The following is a 16,397-nucleotide window of genomic DNA, read 5'->3' on the forward strand; positions in this document are numbered from 1 at the left end:
GTTTCCTTGAGTTTATTGCCCTGCTTGGGTTGGTTCTCCCCTCCTGATCTTATCTGGTATACGGTGACCCATACTGTGGCGTGTTGACCTTATTCATAGAACTAGGTTACCTTAAGTAACCCATCGTTCTATTTCATTTCAGTCAACACGCCACACGGCCTGGTCACTCAGGGAGTACTTTTCACTACTCGGCAAAAGAGAATGGGTGGTGGTTCACGCCCGTATTTATAACCGGGGTTGCTAGCGGGGCGTGTTGACCCTTAAGTAACCCATTGTTTTATTGTGTATGAACTGATTTTGAGGACTGCACACTTGGAATAACCTGCATAATAATGCTCATTTTGTCTTGTTGACACAGACACAGCTTTGCTTTGACGTTTAGTTTGTACACAGAATCAGCAGCAACCTTACGTTAGCAAGAGAAGGCAAAGCCAATCGTCAATCGACGTGTGTTAGAAACTTAACCATTTGTATACCACAATCTGCGCTATTTTTACAGAACGCTGTTGAAAAATATTTTTAATTTCAATTCAATGGTACCTGGATAAATGTAGATTAAAATAAGTATTAAGTAAAAAACATAAAACACAGACAGACATCAGCCGCTTTTGTGTGGATTAATTGTTTGGTTGAAATTATTAGTAGGGACAATTTAGTGTGGATATTGGTAGGACCACTAAACAAAAGATCAATGATCCACTACCATAAGCTTATCTGCGCATACAGAAGTTTAATTTCTTGCATAAATGAAGACGTTTCAGGCCCGTAACATTATGGTAATAGATACAAAAAAACAGCTCTGCATTTTATAATCAAATCTTTATTGAAGTAGATCCACACATTAACATAGCAGGGTTCAGTGTTAATGGAGTGATATCGTATCAATATAGTTCATCTCGTTCTGATGCTTCGCTGTGTTGGTCTTGTACACAATCTGCAGCGCAATAACAGTTACTATGAGAAACATGAAAGCAGCCAGTCCAACACCAGAGAACATCAGCACTCGCTCCATCACACTTACAGCATCTGGAGATCAGTCAACACAATTCATTACATCACATCATATCACCAGGTCATGTTTAATGACAGTAGCTCAAAAACCATGTATGGAACAACATCTACAGGCACAATATGTGAATTTACTGGATAAAAACATGTTGTGGTAAAAAGCCTGCGATTTACCTGCACTTTTATGCACCTTAGCTGAAAGAGCCTGTTATATTCAATGAGGTTTCATCACATTTCCTAATAAATGCATTGAACGTCTATTGTCAGCTCAACTAAATGTATTTAGTGATTGATTCAGTATTTAACATATGAGTTAACAGTTTCAGATAACTCTAACACCCACATTTCTTAACCTCCTGTTTCTGAAGCAGATTTCCTCTTTCTGTTGCTTTGTTGTCATATTTAAGCAGTTGGGTAGTATATTTCTGCTATACTACCAGTAGATCATAAATCACACATCTAAATAACTTTTAATGGGATAAAAGTGTCAGCTAAATGAATGCAGATATGTGTGAAGAGCATACTCCGTTAAAAACAGCTAAGGTTGTAAAGATCATTCTTAAGCTATTACTTCTAGAGTATTCAGTGTTTTTTTTTCTACTGACCTGTGACACATGCTGCCAGATCTTCTGTACTCCGCCCATTAGCTGTCAAACAGTCCACATTTAGCAATACGAATGTGAATAAGTGAATGAGCAGCATGCTGTGCTCATGTGCATTGCTTTAAATTTACAAGAAGGTTAGCTGTACTGTATATTCCACAAATGTATATTCCTTAAAATGCTAAGCAACATAAACTTTGTTTCTGCATTGACAAAACGAGTATATTACTTATTAAAACCATTCCGACCAATATCACGCAATCACACATACTGAACACTAAAGGGGTCATTTCAAGAGTTTGTGTGCTCATATAACCAATGTGGTTCAGTGTTTTGGATTGTTTAATTTAATAATGTGTGCAGACGTTAATTGTTTTAGGTCTTCTTCAGACATTAGGAGTGTAATGCTCAGTAAAGACTGTTCACCTGATTTCACTGTCAGACACGCCACAGATCGTCCATTGCAATAGTACAAGCCTTCATCCTGAGCTGTGACGAACCAGATGATCAGAGACAGGTCTGGTAAAACACTGTGATTGTAATTCTTTGTATGTCTGATTATCTGTCTGTCATGATCAGCACTGAGGATGAACACTTGACTTCCATTTATGAATCTGCTCCAGATCACTTTTCCTTCCTTCACGTCACCACAGGACAGAATCCCCATGCCGTTGGGTCGGACTCGCTGGTCCTGGAGAGCTGAGAGAAAACCACAAATCATCACACAGACCGCGAGATTAGACTATACAGTATACAGAGAGATTGTAAACACAGACTTCACCATGTGATGTGAGAAAGAATCCGTACAGCGAGAGACAAAGTAAAGCCCTATGTGTCATAATCTAATTTAGTATAAAGTCACTTCCTGCTCTTGCACATCTATGCTGCTGCGGGTCATGTGATGTCTTTGGAAACTTCTCTTCTTCACGTCCTGCACTCTGATTGGCTGAGGCACATATCACAGCTAAAGAAGGCACTCTGCTCTTTACCTTCACTAAATAAAACATTTTCTTGGCAGCTCTGATTATGAAATATAAGTACATATATTTAAATTATTATTAAATTATAAAAAAATTGAAATATCCTCTCACTTTTCAGTGCTTTTATTTCAGCATATTTATACATGTGTCCCAGATAGCACAGGTACATCTGTAAGATGTCTGCCAATGATCTGTAAAACATGTGCTGTGTAAAAAGAAAAAGCTGTTGTACATCCATTCTAAATCATACACATCTCACAGACATCTTCTTGAGGTCTATATGACATCTGACAGCAGACGTCTCAGAGATGTAGAGCAGAAGAGCAAATTGCATCCACCAGATGTCTTGCAGATGAAAATGCAGATATAAAATAGATGTCTGCCAGATGTACGTGTGCTATCAGGGGTGTAGATATTTGCGTAAACATAAAATAATGAATATATGGCGATATAAAAAAGATATCTTCTTCACAACTCCTTCCTGGTGGAACATTCTTCCCAATGCGGTCCGGTCAACCACATCTCTCACAACCTTCAAAAAACTACTTAAAACACACCTCTTCTGTGAATACTTAACAGACAAGTGAAAAAAAAAAAAAAAGTACACTAACCCTCTTCTCACTAGTGCTACTGACAATTTTGACTAATTGTCAAATTAGTCAAAGGCTACTGACTAATACACAGTAGAGTTGAAACAGAATCACCCTTGATGGTTGATGCTATTAACGTTAGAAAATGATATGATTTTAAAAACTATAAAACAAATTTAACATTTTTAATTAAAATTCACTTTAAAAATAAAAAATGATAATCCTGATAATCATCTTGCTTATATGTTGCACTTTAAAATGTAAGATTGAAAACAAATTGTAGGGCATTGCATAAGGCTAAATGGTAGTTGGGCTTGTAATACAAAGGTTGCAGGTTTAAGTCTGAGTAGTAGGTGGGGGCAGCGCTCTCTTCCACCTTCAAAACCATGACTTTGTTATCTAAGACCCTTGTGCAACGCACTGAACCCCCACTGCTCTGAGTGTGTGTCGAAAGTCACTTGTAGGGGTGAAATGCAAAGCACAAATTCAGAGTATGGGAAACCATACTTGGCCAGACATCACACCAATGCAAGTGGAACTTCTTGTATGCCCTCATAAATTCTTGTTTACCTCAAAAAATAAACATGGCATCATGTCAAAATATATATTGTATTCATTAAATATACACTTTTCACCAAGGCACCCTCTGTTTCTTTTTAGATTATCTAACCTTTACGCTGCCTCAGAATTCAGTCTGCAATCTTTTTGGTGAAATTCCTGTGCACAAATGTTGCCTCCAAAGTCATTTCTTGATAGGAAAGTGAGGTTGTCCACAATTATATTTTTATACCACGACCTCCTTATAAATCTGAGGAGGCTTTATTTAATTGTTTTTCTGTTATGAACAAACACCTTTTGTCAAAAAACAAGAACTTCCATATAATCTTATGAATAAAGGTACTCTGTAAATTGACATTGGTAAGTGACGTAAGGTTATGTCCACTCTCCTCATTTGAAAATTGACATTGATGGGAGACATTGGCTTTGATTAGAAGATTTTTTACTTTTCATTAAGACTAAATGTCAGTGTTTGACGTCAGGTTGAAGTTGGTTGGATGTTAGTCACCATATCTACTATCTAATTTTCAGTAATTTATGGCGATGTCACATAAATTTGAAACGTTGGCTTGTCTTTGAACTTTGTCTTACAACTCAACCAAAAATCAAGAAAATAACGTGTAATGATGTTGGAATTCGACATTCTTATTATGACGTTTAGAAGATGTTGGATTTTGGGCATCATACCATCTAACTAAATGTCAGTCTTTCACAGCAAATTGACGTCAGCTTGAGATGTTGGTTTGACGTTGAATTTTGGTTTCTTTACAACACAACCAAAAATCAACAAAATACCAACATCTAATGATGTTAGGATTTGACGTTGAGTGGACTTTCTGATTGTAATGTTGAACTACTTAAATGTCAGTGTTTGGTGTCAACTTGACGTTGGATTTGAGTTACTTTGCAACACAACCAAAAATCTACTTAATTTCTACGTCAGTTGACGTCGGTATTGGACGTCAAGTGAACGTTAGTTTTAGGTGTTGAACTGACATCACCTGACTTCGCAACCAAAATGCAACCAAATGTTGACGTCTTATGACGTTGTGTGCCAGATGAGTGTAAGTGTTTCCCCTAGAAATTAAAGAGAAGATCCTAGTGAAGACAACATTAATTCACAAAGCCTCTAATCCCTTAAAAGGGCTCTTAAGATTAGAAAATGTTATGAGTAGGACTTTTAAGAGGCTTAATTGGTCCACCCGACCGAGGCATTTCTATGGGCTTACAGCATGTTTTTGCAATTGCTTTCAAAGGAAATTCCAGCAGCTGGGCTTTTTTCTCTATCGCCAGCATTCCCCGTTTTTTCAAATGACCCTAACCCCACACAGCACTCTACTCTCAGCCAGTCTTGTCTCATTGTTCCAAGGTTACTAGAGCGGGCAGGATGCAGTCCAAGGTTACCGGAGCAAGCAGGACGCAATCCATTCCCAGACCTGACAAATGCTGGACGAAGGACGTGGCGACTCTACAAAACTTCAGTCGCTATTAGATTATTAATGATAATTTTAAATCTAACTTTTTTTATTTTGCCTTGTTGTGCAAGCACTGTTGAGCTTGTGCAGAGGCAGCAGTTTTTGCCAGAGGGGAACTGGAATCCCCTGGTTAGGCCTGGTTTCCCTCTGAGGTTTTTTTTCTCCTCCAATGGAGTTTTGGGTTCCTCACCACCGTTTGCATACTGTTTTGCACTGTTTGCCTGGCCGGGGGGGCTGCTAGAATTTGATAGTCTTATTTAATTAACACTGCATATAGGAATTTATTGTGTGTCTGATATTTGACCTGTGTTTTGACTTCCATAACCTTTTATGTTTTACTTATAGTCAATGTTTTCTTGTACAGCTGCTTTGTAACAATGAAAATTTTAAAAAGCGCTATATAAATAAAGCTGACTTATTAGTTCTACTACACAGCCAATTCGCCAGTGTTAAAAAGGGTCAAATTAACTCTCATAGTATATATAGTACTGTAATGAAGATCTATATAAGCAAGGAAGGAGGTGGGAACCTGCGAATGTAAAATAATTTTTAATCAAAATAAACAAATAATAACACGGAAGTAAAAGACCGTCAGCCACCTCACGGTAGACTGCCGGGCACAAGAAAATCAATATAAATTTAACAAATGTCTGGACCCAGTCCTCTCTCGTCAATAGTCCTGCCACTCGTCCTCTTAAGCTCCCGATCTCCTATATGTGGGACCGGTGTGTGGACAGCTGATTCCACTAATCACTCACGCAGCCAATCCCCCATCACGGCTCTCACTTTACCACAAATACAAAATGTGGATTATACACTCACCTAAAGGATTATTAGGATCTAATCAACCAAACACATGGCAGTTGCTTCAATGCACTTAGGGGTGTGGTCCTGGTCAAGGCAATCATCTGAACTCCAAACTGAATGTCAGAATGGGAAAGAAAGGTTAATTAAGCAATTTTGAGCGTGGTATGGTTGTTGGTGCAAGACGGGCCGGTCTGAGTATTTCACAATCTGCTCAGTTACTGGGATTTTCACGCGCAACCATTTCTAGGATTTACAAAGAATGGTGTGAAAAGGGAAAAACATCCAGTATGTGGCAGTCCTGTGGGTGAAAATGCCTTGTTGATGCTAGAGTTCAGAGGAGAATGGGCCGACTGATTAAAGCTGATAGAACATTACATTTACATTTAGTCATTTAGAAGACGCTTTTATCCAAAGCGACTTACAGATGAGGAAACATTGGAAGCATAGGCAACAAAATACATAAGTGCATCAAAAACTAGTCCATTAAAGCCTAGCACAGTATACAAAGCTAAGAATAGTGAGGTTAGTAAGTTTTATTTTATTTAAAAAAAAAATTGAATAAGAAGGAAAGGGAAAAGAATTAGGATAAATCAATCAGCGACGTGTTGACGGAAGAGATGCGTTTTTAGGCGTTTTTTAAAGATGGCAACCGAGTCTGCTGATCTTGTAGCAGGTAGATCATTCCACCAATGTGGAACAGATCCAGAGAAGGTACGGGAAAGGGACTTTTTTCCTTTTTGGGATGGTACCACTAGTCGTTGTTCCTTTGCAGACCACAGTGATCTGGAAGGAACATAGGTCTGCATCAGCGAGTGGATATACGATGGTGCGGACCCGGTGGTGGTCTTGTAGTTCAGGAGCATAGCTTTGAACTTTATGCGGGCGGCAACAGGGAACCAGTGTAACCTGATGAAGAGCGGAGTTACATGTGCTCTCTTCAGTTCATTGACGACCACTCTTGCCGCCACATTCTGGTTCATCTGGAGAGGTTTGATTGTGCAACCAGCCAGAAGCGCATTGCAATAATCCAGTTTGGACAAGACAAGAGCCTGGACTAGGACTTGCGTAGAGTGCTCTGATAGGAAAGGTCTAATTTTCCTAATGTTGTAGAGGATGAATCTACTGGACCGGATGGTGCTGGCAACATGACTTGTGAGGTTAAGCCGATCATCGATTACCACCCCCTGGCTGTGCTGGACGGTGTAAGCAACTTTGCAACTTTGACTGAAATATCCACTCGTTACAACCGAGGTATGCAGCAAAGCATTTGTGAACCCACAACACGCACAACCTTGAGGCAGATGGGCTTCAACATCAGAAGACTCCACCGGGTACAACTCATCTCCACTACAAATAGGAAAAAGAGGCTACAATTTGCACGAGCTCACCAAACTTGGACAGTTGAAGACTGGAAAAGTGTTGGCTGGTCTGATGAGTCTTGATTTCTGTTAAGACATTCAGATGGTAGAGTCAGAATTTGGCGTAAACAGAATGAGAACATGGATCCATCATGCCTTGTTACCACTGTGCAGGCTGGTGGTGGTGGTGTAATAGTGTGGGGGATGTTTTCTTGGCACACTTTGGGCCCCTAAGTGCCAATTGGGCAACGTTTAAATGCTCTCATAGGTAAGATCATTGAAAAAGTTGACTTCAACCAGCTGAACAAATTCTTAAGTTCAAACGGATACTTTGACAATTTTCAATCTGGGTTCCGCCCGTATCACAGCACAGACACAGCCCTCATTAAGATAGTAAACGACATTCGCTTAAGTACTGATTCAGGTAAATGATCCGTGCTGGTCCTACTAGACCTCAGTGCTGCATTTGACACGGTCGATCGCAACATACTTATAGACAGGCTGGAAAACTGGGTGTGGCTTTCTGGGATAGTCCTAAAATGTTCAGGTCATACCTAGAAACGAGAGGTTATTATGTGAGTATAGGTGACCATAAGTCTGAGTGGACATCCATGACATGCAGAGTACCTCAAGGCTCAATACTTGCACCTCTCCTATTCAACCTGTACATGCTCCCAATGAGCCAAATAATGAGAAATAACCAAATTGCTTACCACAGCTTTGCAGACGATACACAGCTTTACTTAGCCCTATCGCCTTACTATTACAGCCCCATTGACTCCCTGCTCAAATGGAATGATTAAATAAATAGTTGGATGTGCCAAAACTTCAGTTAAACAAAGACAAAACTGAAGTCATTGCGTTTCGAAATAAAGATGAAGTTCTCAAGGTGAACCCGTACCTTCACTCTAAAGGTCAAACAACAAAAAATCAAGTCAGGAATCTCTGTGTGTCTCTAGAGTCAGATCTTAGCTTCAGTAGTCATGTCAAATCAATAACTAAATCAGCATAATATCACCTGAAAAATATTGCAAGAATTAGATGCTTTGTTTCCAGTCAAGACTTAGAGAAACGTGTCCATGCTTTCATCACCAGCAGGGTGGATTTGTCACGGTCAGATGGAGGCCCAAGAGCAGATGCGTTAAGAGTTCAGTTTATTGAATGAAACAAAAGGCAAACAAAGTTACGCGGCAGTACAGCCGGAGTAATGCGGGAGAAGACAGGAATCGTAGTCGGGCAGGCGTGGGTCGGTCGAGGCACGTGCAGTGTCCGTACAGGGAGAAGAGAGAGCGTAGTCAAGCAGGCGTGGGTCGGTCGAGGTGCGAACATAAACTGGAGACAGTTGGCAAACTCTTAGTCGGAGCGAAGAATCGGAGAACCGGGAAGACAACTGTAGAACGGCAACTCCTGAAAAACAACCACCAGATCGAGCTGGGGAAAACAAGATTAGTGACAAGACAGGGTACGACCGATTGATGTCCAATAAAGGAAACAACACACTGGCAACGGAGGAGACAGTTGAAGGAGAATATAAAGCAAAGGGATGTAATGAGAAAATCAAGACCAGGTGCGCGAAATGAAGAGAGTGTGAGTGGAAACAGCTGAGCGTGCACAGAAGTGAATGGTAAGTCAAACCTGAACCCTGACAGTACCCCTCCCCCCAGGCGCGCCCCCAAGCATGCCAGAGGAAAGCGGGGCACGACGGAGGTGGAAAGCCTCAATAAGCGAACGGTCCAGGATGTCCCGGGCCGGGACCCAATATCTTTCCTCCGGACCATAACCCTCCCAGTCGACCAGATACTGGAATCCCCTACCACAGCGCCTAGAGTCAAGCACCTTCCTGACCCTTAAGGCGGGAGCACCATCAACGATCAGGGGAGGAGGGAGGGAGACCGGGGAAGAAACCAGGGGAACATGAGGAGAGCGACCGATAGGTTTGATTTTAGAGACATGGAAGACTGAATGCACCCGGCGAAGAGGACCCGGCAGGCGAAGCCGAACCGCCACCGGGCTGATGACCTTAACAATCGGGTATGGCCCAACATAGCGAGGGGCCAGTTTGAGTGCAGGGACCCGCAAAGGGAGGTCCCTCGTAGAGAGCCACACCCGCTGGCCACAGATGTACCTGGGAGCCTTCCTCCGGTGACGGTCAGCGGCCAGCTTGGTGCGGTCCCTGGTCCGTAGAAGCGCCTCCCTAGCCCTTCTCCAGGTGAGGCGACATCGGCGAATAAACGCTTGAACCGAGGGAACCGCAGCTTCGGGGGCCTGGGAAGAAAACAAAGGAGGTTGGTAACCGAGGCAACACATAAATGGGGACAACCCAGTAGGCATAACGGCAACTCAGCGGACGGTTGATACGTTGTCCACTCTTGTGAATGATCTTTCGTCCCGGATGGAACACACACTACAGCTCGAAGCGACCTCTCAAGGACTACCTCCAGAGCCCCGGGTAAATAACCCACCATTGTACGACGGTGAGCCCACCCTTTGCAGAGCATTCCTCACGCAGTGTGAAGTTGTATTTTCCCTCCAGTCTCGCACCGACTCTTCAGAGTTCGTCTCACAGTTCGGCTCTAAAGTTCCGGTTTTCCCTGCTGGTCGCTGTGTCCTGGAAATCGTCGGAGCCGGGACTTGTGTGTGTCACTGTTTTCGCCTCTCCTTTAGCGCTTTCTCTCGGCATTACGAGCGCCAAGTGGGCGGAGTCGTGAGTGACGAGACCGTTGACCTTGTTCTGCGAAACTTTGCTTTATGCATAATCTAATTGTGATGTTTTGCTTATGTAAATATTTCTCGGACTAGTGAGGCTGCTCGCCTAGGTTTTATTCAACTGTTTACTTGCGAATTGGTTTTACCAATTCCAATGCTACTATACTGATCAAGCTGATTTATTTATATCATTATTTCTTAATGTGTGTGGTTTTGTTTGAAGTGTTTACACTCGTACCTTTTTGACTTGCTATTTGCCATTGCTGTGTAAATCTCACGTGTGACTGTGTTGCTACTGCAATGTGCTGGGTTCGATATGTGGTGTTGGATCACTCTTTATGAGAATAGACAGCAGGATGAAGACGGATAACTTTCTCAAACCGTACTTTATTTATTAAGTCCCCTGTTTTTCAACTCCCCCACCACTTCACTTCCTTGTTCTTGTGCCGAACTAACCAATCAGAAGCTGGAACTTAGACTGAGGTAAACGTGATGGATTCAGAGAAGCAGATTCAACAGAATATCCTGACTGCGCTATGTAAACATGTAAATACATTTCTAGTAAATTAACTCCACCTCCAAACCTTACACTACATATTAGTTTATTGGCACGATCTGTATGTTAGCCCCTCTTCTCATTCGCTGTCTAGTCCGGGGGTGCCAGATTATGCCATTTCTCCTAGCCCTTGAATGAAGCAGTTACACACAATGTTTTCACTCTCGATTTTGCATATAATTATGTTTAGTTTTTAAATGGTTCTATAAATACATTTTTATGACTTTTTGTGTGAGCCTGTTACTTGTGTATAACAAGGGTAAAATTCCTGCGTGTGGTTAAATAACCACTTTACATTTGTGCTGTACTTTATTTAATTTATTTTCTATTCCAAGCTGTATTTAATTTTTTATTCTGAACTGGTTAAATTAAATTTCTTATTTCTTCACTGTTCTATCAAATGGATATTTTAATTTCTTTTATGTAAAGCACTTGGAATTACCATTGTGTATGAAATGTGCTATATAAATAAACTTGCCTTGCCACGGCCTACGTGAGCATTGTTTCTGACCATGTCCATCCCTTTATGACCACCATGTTCTCATCCTCTGATGGCTACTTCCAGCAGGATAATGTCACAAAACTCGAATCATTTCAAATTGGTTTCTTGAACATGACAATGAGTTCACTGTACTAAAATGGCCCCCACAATCACCAGATCTCAACCCAATAGAGCATCTTTGGGATGTGGTGGAACGGGAGCTTTGTGCCCTGGATATGCATCCCACAAATCTCCAACTGCAAGATGCTATCCTATCAATATGGGCCAACATTTCTTATGAATGCTTTCAGCACCTTTTTGAATCAATCCCATCTAGAATTAAGGCGGTTCTGAAGGTGAAAGGGAGTGAAACACAGTATTAGTATAGTGTTCCTAATAATCCTTTAGGTGAGTGTGTATATGTGACAAAGGCAATATAGCTCGACTACGCCACCCAATTGAAGAGCTGGGACTCGATTAAATAAGTAACTGCAAGTTAGTTTAGTTTGGTGGGAGCAACACAACAGATTCACCAAGACAACAAATTCAGTAAAAATATATATTTATTATAAACTAATTCAATAAAAAAATGAGGTGCCCATGCACACACACACACTCTCAATCAGGCTCTTAAAATTATTAATCAAAGTAAAAGCTGGACATCAGGCAACACGTTCAAGTCCACTGGAAGTCCATAGATACACAGTCCATAAGCGGTCCCTCTCTCTCTCAAGTCCGTCTTACGCTAGGCAGTGACGTATACGCAGCAGGCCACCTGTCAATCACCGCAGGCACCAACACAACACTCACACAACAGGAAGAAAAGCCGCCAGTATCTCCACAGTAGATATCAAACACAGCATAAGCACAGCACCACACTAAAAGCTATCAATCGTGCAATAATCAAGTAAAGCACTACAATCCGTGAATAAGTTATATGTAATGGTAAGACTACAGTGGACAGCCTGACGCTCTCCAATTTAGATGAGACCGTGACGTGGATCTTAACTTCGGACGAGGCAAGACAGCATAACTTAGCTAGAACGTCACTCACCCATAAACTGGGAGCAGACGAATCTAACTCCCAGTCTCGTTGAACAGCGCTCCTCAAACCACAGGACCAGAACGGACAAGGCGGGGCTCGGGCAGTACAGCGAAGGACAGCAGCAATCCCAGCGCAACCGAGGACGGCAGAATTTCCAGCACAGCAGCGGACGACAGCAATGCAACAGAGGAGGAGACGAACCCACACAGAGTCGACAGCGGAACCGGCACATCAGCAAAACTTCAGGCTTCGACACAAGCAGACAATTATCCGTGCGATGATCGTGGTAACAACATAAACAATCCAGCAATGACGTGGGGACAGAGTTGCAACAACAGAGTTCGCGTGGCCACAGACACACACCGCCTCAGTTCCTTCGCTTTTTTAACAGTCTGTGATTTGACGTGACAATCACCAACAGCTGTCCATCTTATCAGCTGTGGTCCGGGCACCCAGAAGAACACGGGGGCGTTACCACACATTCCAAATCATGGTCAAACAACCACCAAAATAATAGCGTGAATAAAATAAAATCACAACAAAAACACAAACTCAAATAAGAAAAGAAAACAAACCAGTGACAATACACACAAGAAACACGAAATAAAATGAACCATAATCTCTCCATATGACATATACACTGTGAGAGTTCATTTGACCTTTTTAACACTGGCGATTTTACTGTGTGGTGGTCCAGATGGTGATGAGAGCTGGGGAGTGTGATTGGAATGCTGCCATGCTACTTGACCTGCTGGAGAGGAGAAGTAGGTGGTGTACCTGTCTAACTTCTAGTGCTTCCCTAGAGACTCGTTGGAAGAAATGCCCCCTGCTTTCAGAGCCTGACTGGATGCTTCTTTCTTCCACTTCATCATCGTCTTCCTCACAGCGTAATACACTTTGGAGGATGTAAGTGGCCTTTACAACTGCATCAGCCACATTGGTAAGAGACTAAGCCCTCTGTGATAGAGTCTCAACTGATTTGCAAGGGTCCCACATGTGCACTCCATCATTCTCCTTGCACACGCTGTTGAACACACACTGTTCCCTGTCTAGGTGTTTTCCAGGGTATGGTCGGAGAAGGTGCCTCTTCAGAGGTGTTCACTTTAGAGGCTGACATTTGTTTTGGATTCCCGTGGAAGGGGAAGCAAAATCATTATAATCACATGACTGGGACGGAACAGGAAAAATATCAGCGGGAGTGGGCGGGACCGGGAATCGTACCAACAGTATGACACCCAACTTTATACACACATATACATTTTATTTAATTAAACTATATATTCGTTCCTGTTGCTATGTCCAACAAACTTTGGATATCAGCCATGCGCTCCCAGTGTAAATGTTTGCACTCCATGGGGAAATAGTCACATCGTCTCATCACAGGGACGCAAAGCATTTCATGTCAGCTTGTGTTCATACAGATTATAGGCAAGTAATATATCAATAAGTATTATATTACGCCCTACAACACCACTTCCTGAATGCTTCCGTCTGTAATTCTGTCATTAATGATTCAAACAATATTGTACAAGTGAAATTAGCTGATCATTTTACAAAGTTTTAGTATTTTTCTGTTTCTAGTTTTGTTTTCTTTCTTGTTGCACTAATAAATTATATCTTAGTAATACTTAATAATGAATTAAAAGCAGCTTATTATCCAAACAAACTGAGGCACTCACTTATGTTGTGATTTTATCGTAAACACATAATACATTTGTCTTTAGTTTTATGGCATAGACACCAAGATGCTTGGTGCTTTTTGGGAAACAGCCACAAGGGGGCGCAGCCGGCATTTTAGGGTGAAAATGCACAGACATACAGAATAGCGCCATATAATTTTTTTTATTAAATCATCAGTAAATCTTATGACACATACAGTGACTGTCTTATATGTGTTTTATTTAGCCTACTTTATTGTGTATTGCCATTTTATGCAACTTCACACATTTACTGTAACTATTATTAATTACTATTACTCCACTAGGTCTGAAATAAATATTGTAATTCTAATGGTTTCCAATAAAATACCATATTGAAATATTAGCTTTTTTCATTAAAAATTAGTTTTTTCGTCAGATTGATAAGTAAATCGATTAAGAAAAATATCTCATATCCTATATATTAAACCTAAATATGAATAATATGAAGTAATGATTGTTTGTTTTATAAAATGGAACGTTCTGTTGAGTCCAAATTTATGTACATGTGTTTTAAGCTGCTAACATTGGCCATCCAAGATGGCGGACTGAGCATACTTTTATTAGATTTTTGCTTCATTCATTTCTTATTCTTTGTCTATTACTTCAATCGTACTTATGAACTAAGCAGCCGATCTTACTGGGTTTACTAACTTCTGGCCCAGCTGTGACGGTCAGCAGTACTGTGCCAGGGGATCTGTGCTAGCTGCGTTCCACCCGGCCAAACTGCGGGTAGTCCCCGGGTCCTTCATATCATCTACGGTTTCACTGGATTGACACACCATTGTTTGAACTCTGTACAACTTTGTTCTGCTCTGTGAACACTGGACAGCAACACTGGACTGGACTACTCTTAACATCGACGGCTGCTGACACCGTCGAGCACTGTTTTTATCTGTTTTAGTACCCCATTTTAGCGTTATGTTATTTATATTAATTATTTTATATTACACTATCATATTATATCTGTGTATTTTTATCTACTTTCAATTATTTTAGTACTGGCTTTGGTTATTCTGGAAATCAACTTTTATCAAATTTACTTTATTTTATAATTTTCATTTAATCAGTAATTTTAGTACTCTGCTGTTCTATATTTAGTTTTATCCAAGCATCAAGTTTATTTGACAACATGAGCCGTCTATACGTTTATTTGAGTTAGGGTTAGTATTGTTCTGTTTATATCTTTTATAATCTTTATAGTTCAGCTCAATATACCTTATTCAACCCCTTCACTCCTCCCCTATATCCGAAATCCCATGACAAACATGATACCGATAGCAAGAGCCCCTTCAGATGAAGAGAAGCTCTTCAGATATTCATTTTGTTATTTTGTGTCTAGACTTAAGATCAAATATCCTAGTATTCCTTCATACTTATTTATCAATGCTTATACAAACATCTTGCTTATTTCAAGAGGGGCATTTTTTGCAGTGTGGTAAAGGCGCATCCTCTGGCAGGTTGAGGATTCCTTGGTGAAGGCCACAGTACAGAAGCCACACTTTAGCTGAAAGCTATTGATTGAATTAAGTATCTAGAATAAGTAAGAAAAAGGTTGCAGTGGGTCAATAACAATTTAATAAATTAAATACTTTTACTCCATTCTTTATTCATAATATTCATGTTTGTGTGTCATATTTTGAATCACTTAATCATGTACAGCATAAAAATGATTTTAAAATGCATTGTGTAAGATAAGTGTAATTAATTTGTGCCACACAGGCAATAACTACGTGTTCTTTAAGGTTCTTGTATGTGATAAACTTGTTTTGTTTGATTATTAACCAATTTTGGTACGTTACACATTCTTTTAAATTATCCTATTTACTACAAGGGTGATTAGTTAAGCGATGTGTTCAGATCACTATACAATGTATCCACGTGCGTACAAGATCTGAATACTCTTTTTTTTTTTCTACAATAGGCTTCCTCAGAGAAAAAATAGAGAGACGTTTCTCCGAGCTGATTTGTATCTCTCCTTGTTATAGAAGGTTCAACTTTTCAGAGCGACACTTCAAACTGTGTTCATTTTTCAACCGGCTTCCGTCCAGTTTAAGTTCCTGGACCAAACTATGGTACTCGCCAAGATGTTTTCTTGCCCACAAAATATCATGAACCCGCATAGACTGCATCTGTCCTTTCTTTTAACATGCTTCAGCCCTCCCTTCAAAAAAGCCGGCAGACTCCAAAGTTGAATATCCATTAAAAAATCACATCAGTTTTTAGCGCTCGGGCTTTTAAAGAGTCTTCGGTGAAGGACGATAAAAAGTTGATGAGGTAGTTGTAGATATTAGGATCCTGCAGGTAAGGAAATCTATCCGGTTCTTCATCCCAGGATCTAATATATTTAATACTTCACAGAACTGTGTCTTTCAAATTAAAGTGCGCAGTGAACTCTGTTGCCTTGAAGCTCATTCTGGCGCCATTTCATTCATATTCGTCTCAGGCTGTTCTTGCCTGCCAGGATGGCAGTGTAAACAGAATAGGTCATGTGACTGCCGGAGCGCCATTGAAAATGTCACCTCACTGAGTTT

At 40.8% G+C, this 16,397-nt stretch overlaps 1 protein-coding gene across 2 annotated transcripts; it reads right to left on the reverse strand.

Annotated features, from left to right (window-relative positions):
- Positions 1 to 801: 801 nt before the first annotated feature.
- On the reverse strand, positions 802 to 12,625 carry LOC306910244 (uncharacterized protein). 2 transcript variants are annotated; one of them, XM_079484658.1, is made up of 4 exons: positions 12,176 to 12,625; positions 2,037 to 2,309; positions 1,614 to 1,655; positions 802 to 1,026 (listed from the first exon to the last, which is right to left on the reverse strand). In XM_079484658.1, exons 1-4 carry the CDS (start codon positions 12,396 to 12,398, stop codon positions 863 to 865), a joined length of 702 nt encoding a protein of 233 aa, XP_079340784.1. In that variant the 5' UTR covers positions 12,399 to 12,625; the 3' UTR covers positions 802 to 862. The 2 variants fall into 2 exon arrangements, with proteins under 2 accessions (XP_079340784.1, XP_079340785.1); XM_079484659.1 differs by lacking the exon at positions 12,176 to 12,625 and adding an exon at positions 2,392 to 2,511.
- Positions 12,626 to 16,397: the final 3,772 nt, after the last annotated feature.

This window comes from Barbatula barbatula (genome assembly GCF_947034865.1).
Source record: "Barbatula barbatula genome assembly, chromosome: 21".
Lineage (NCBI taxonomy): Eukaryota > Metazoa > Chordata > Actinopteri > Cypriniformes > Nemacheilidae > Barbatula > Barbatula barbatula.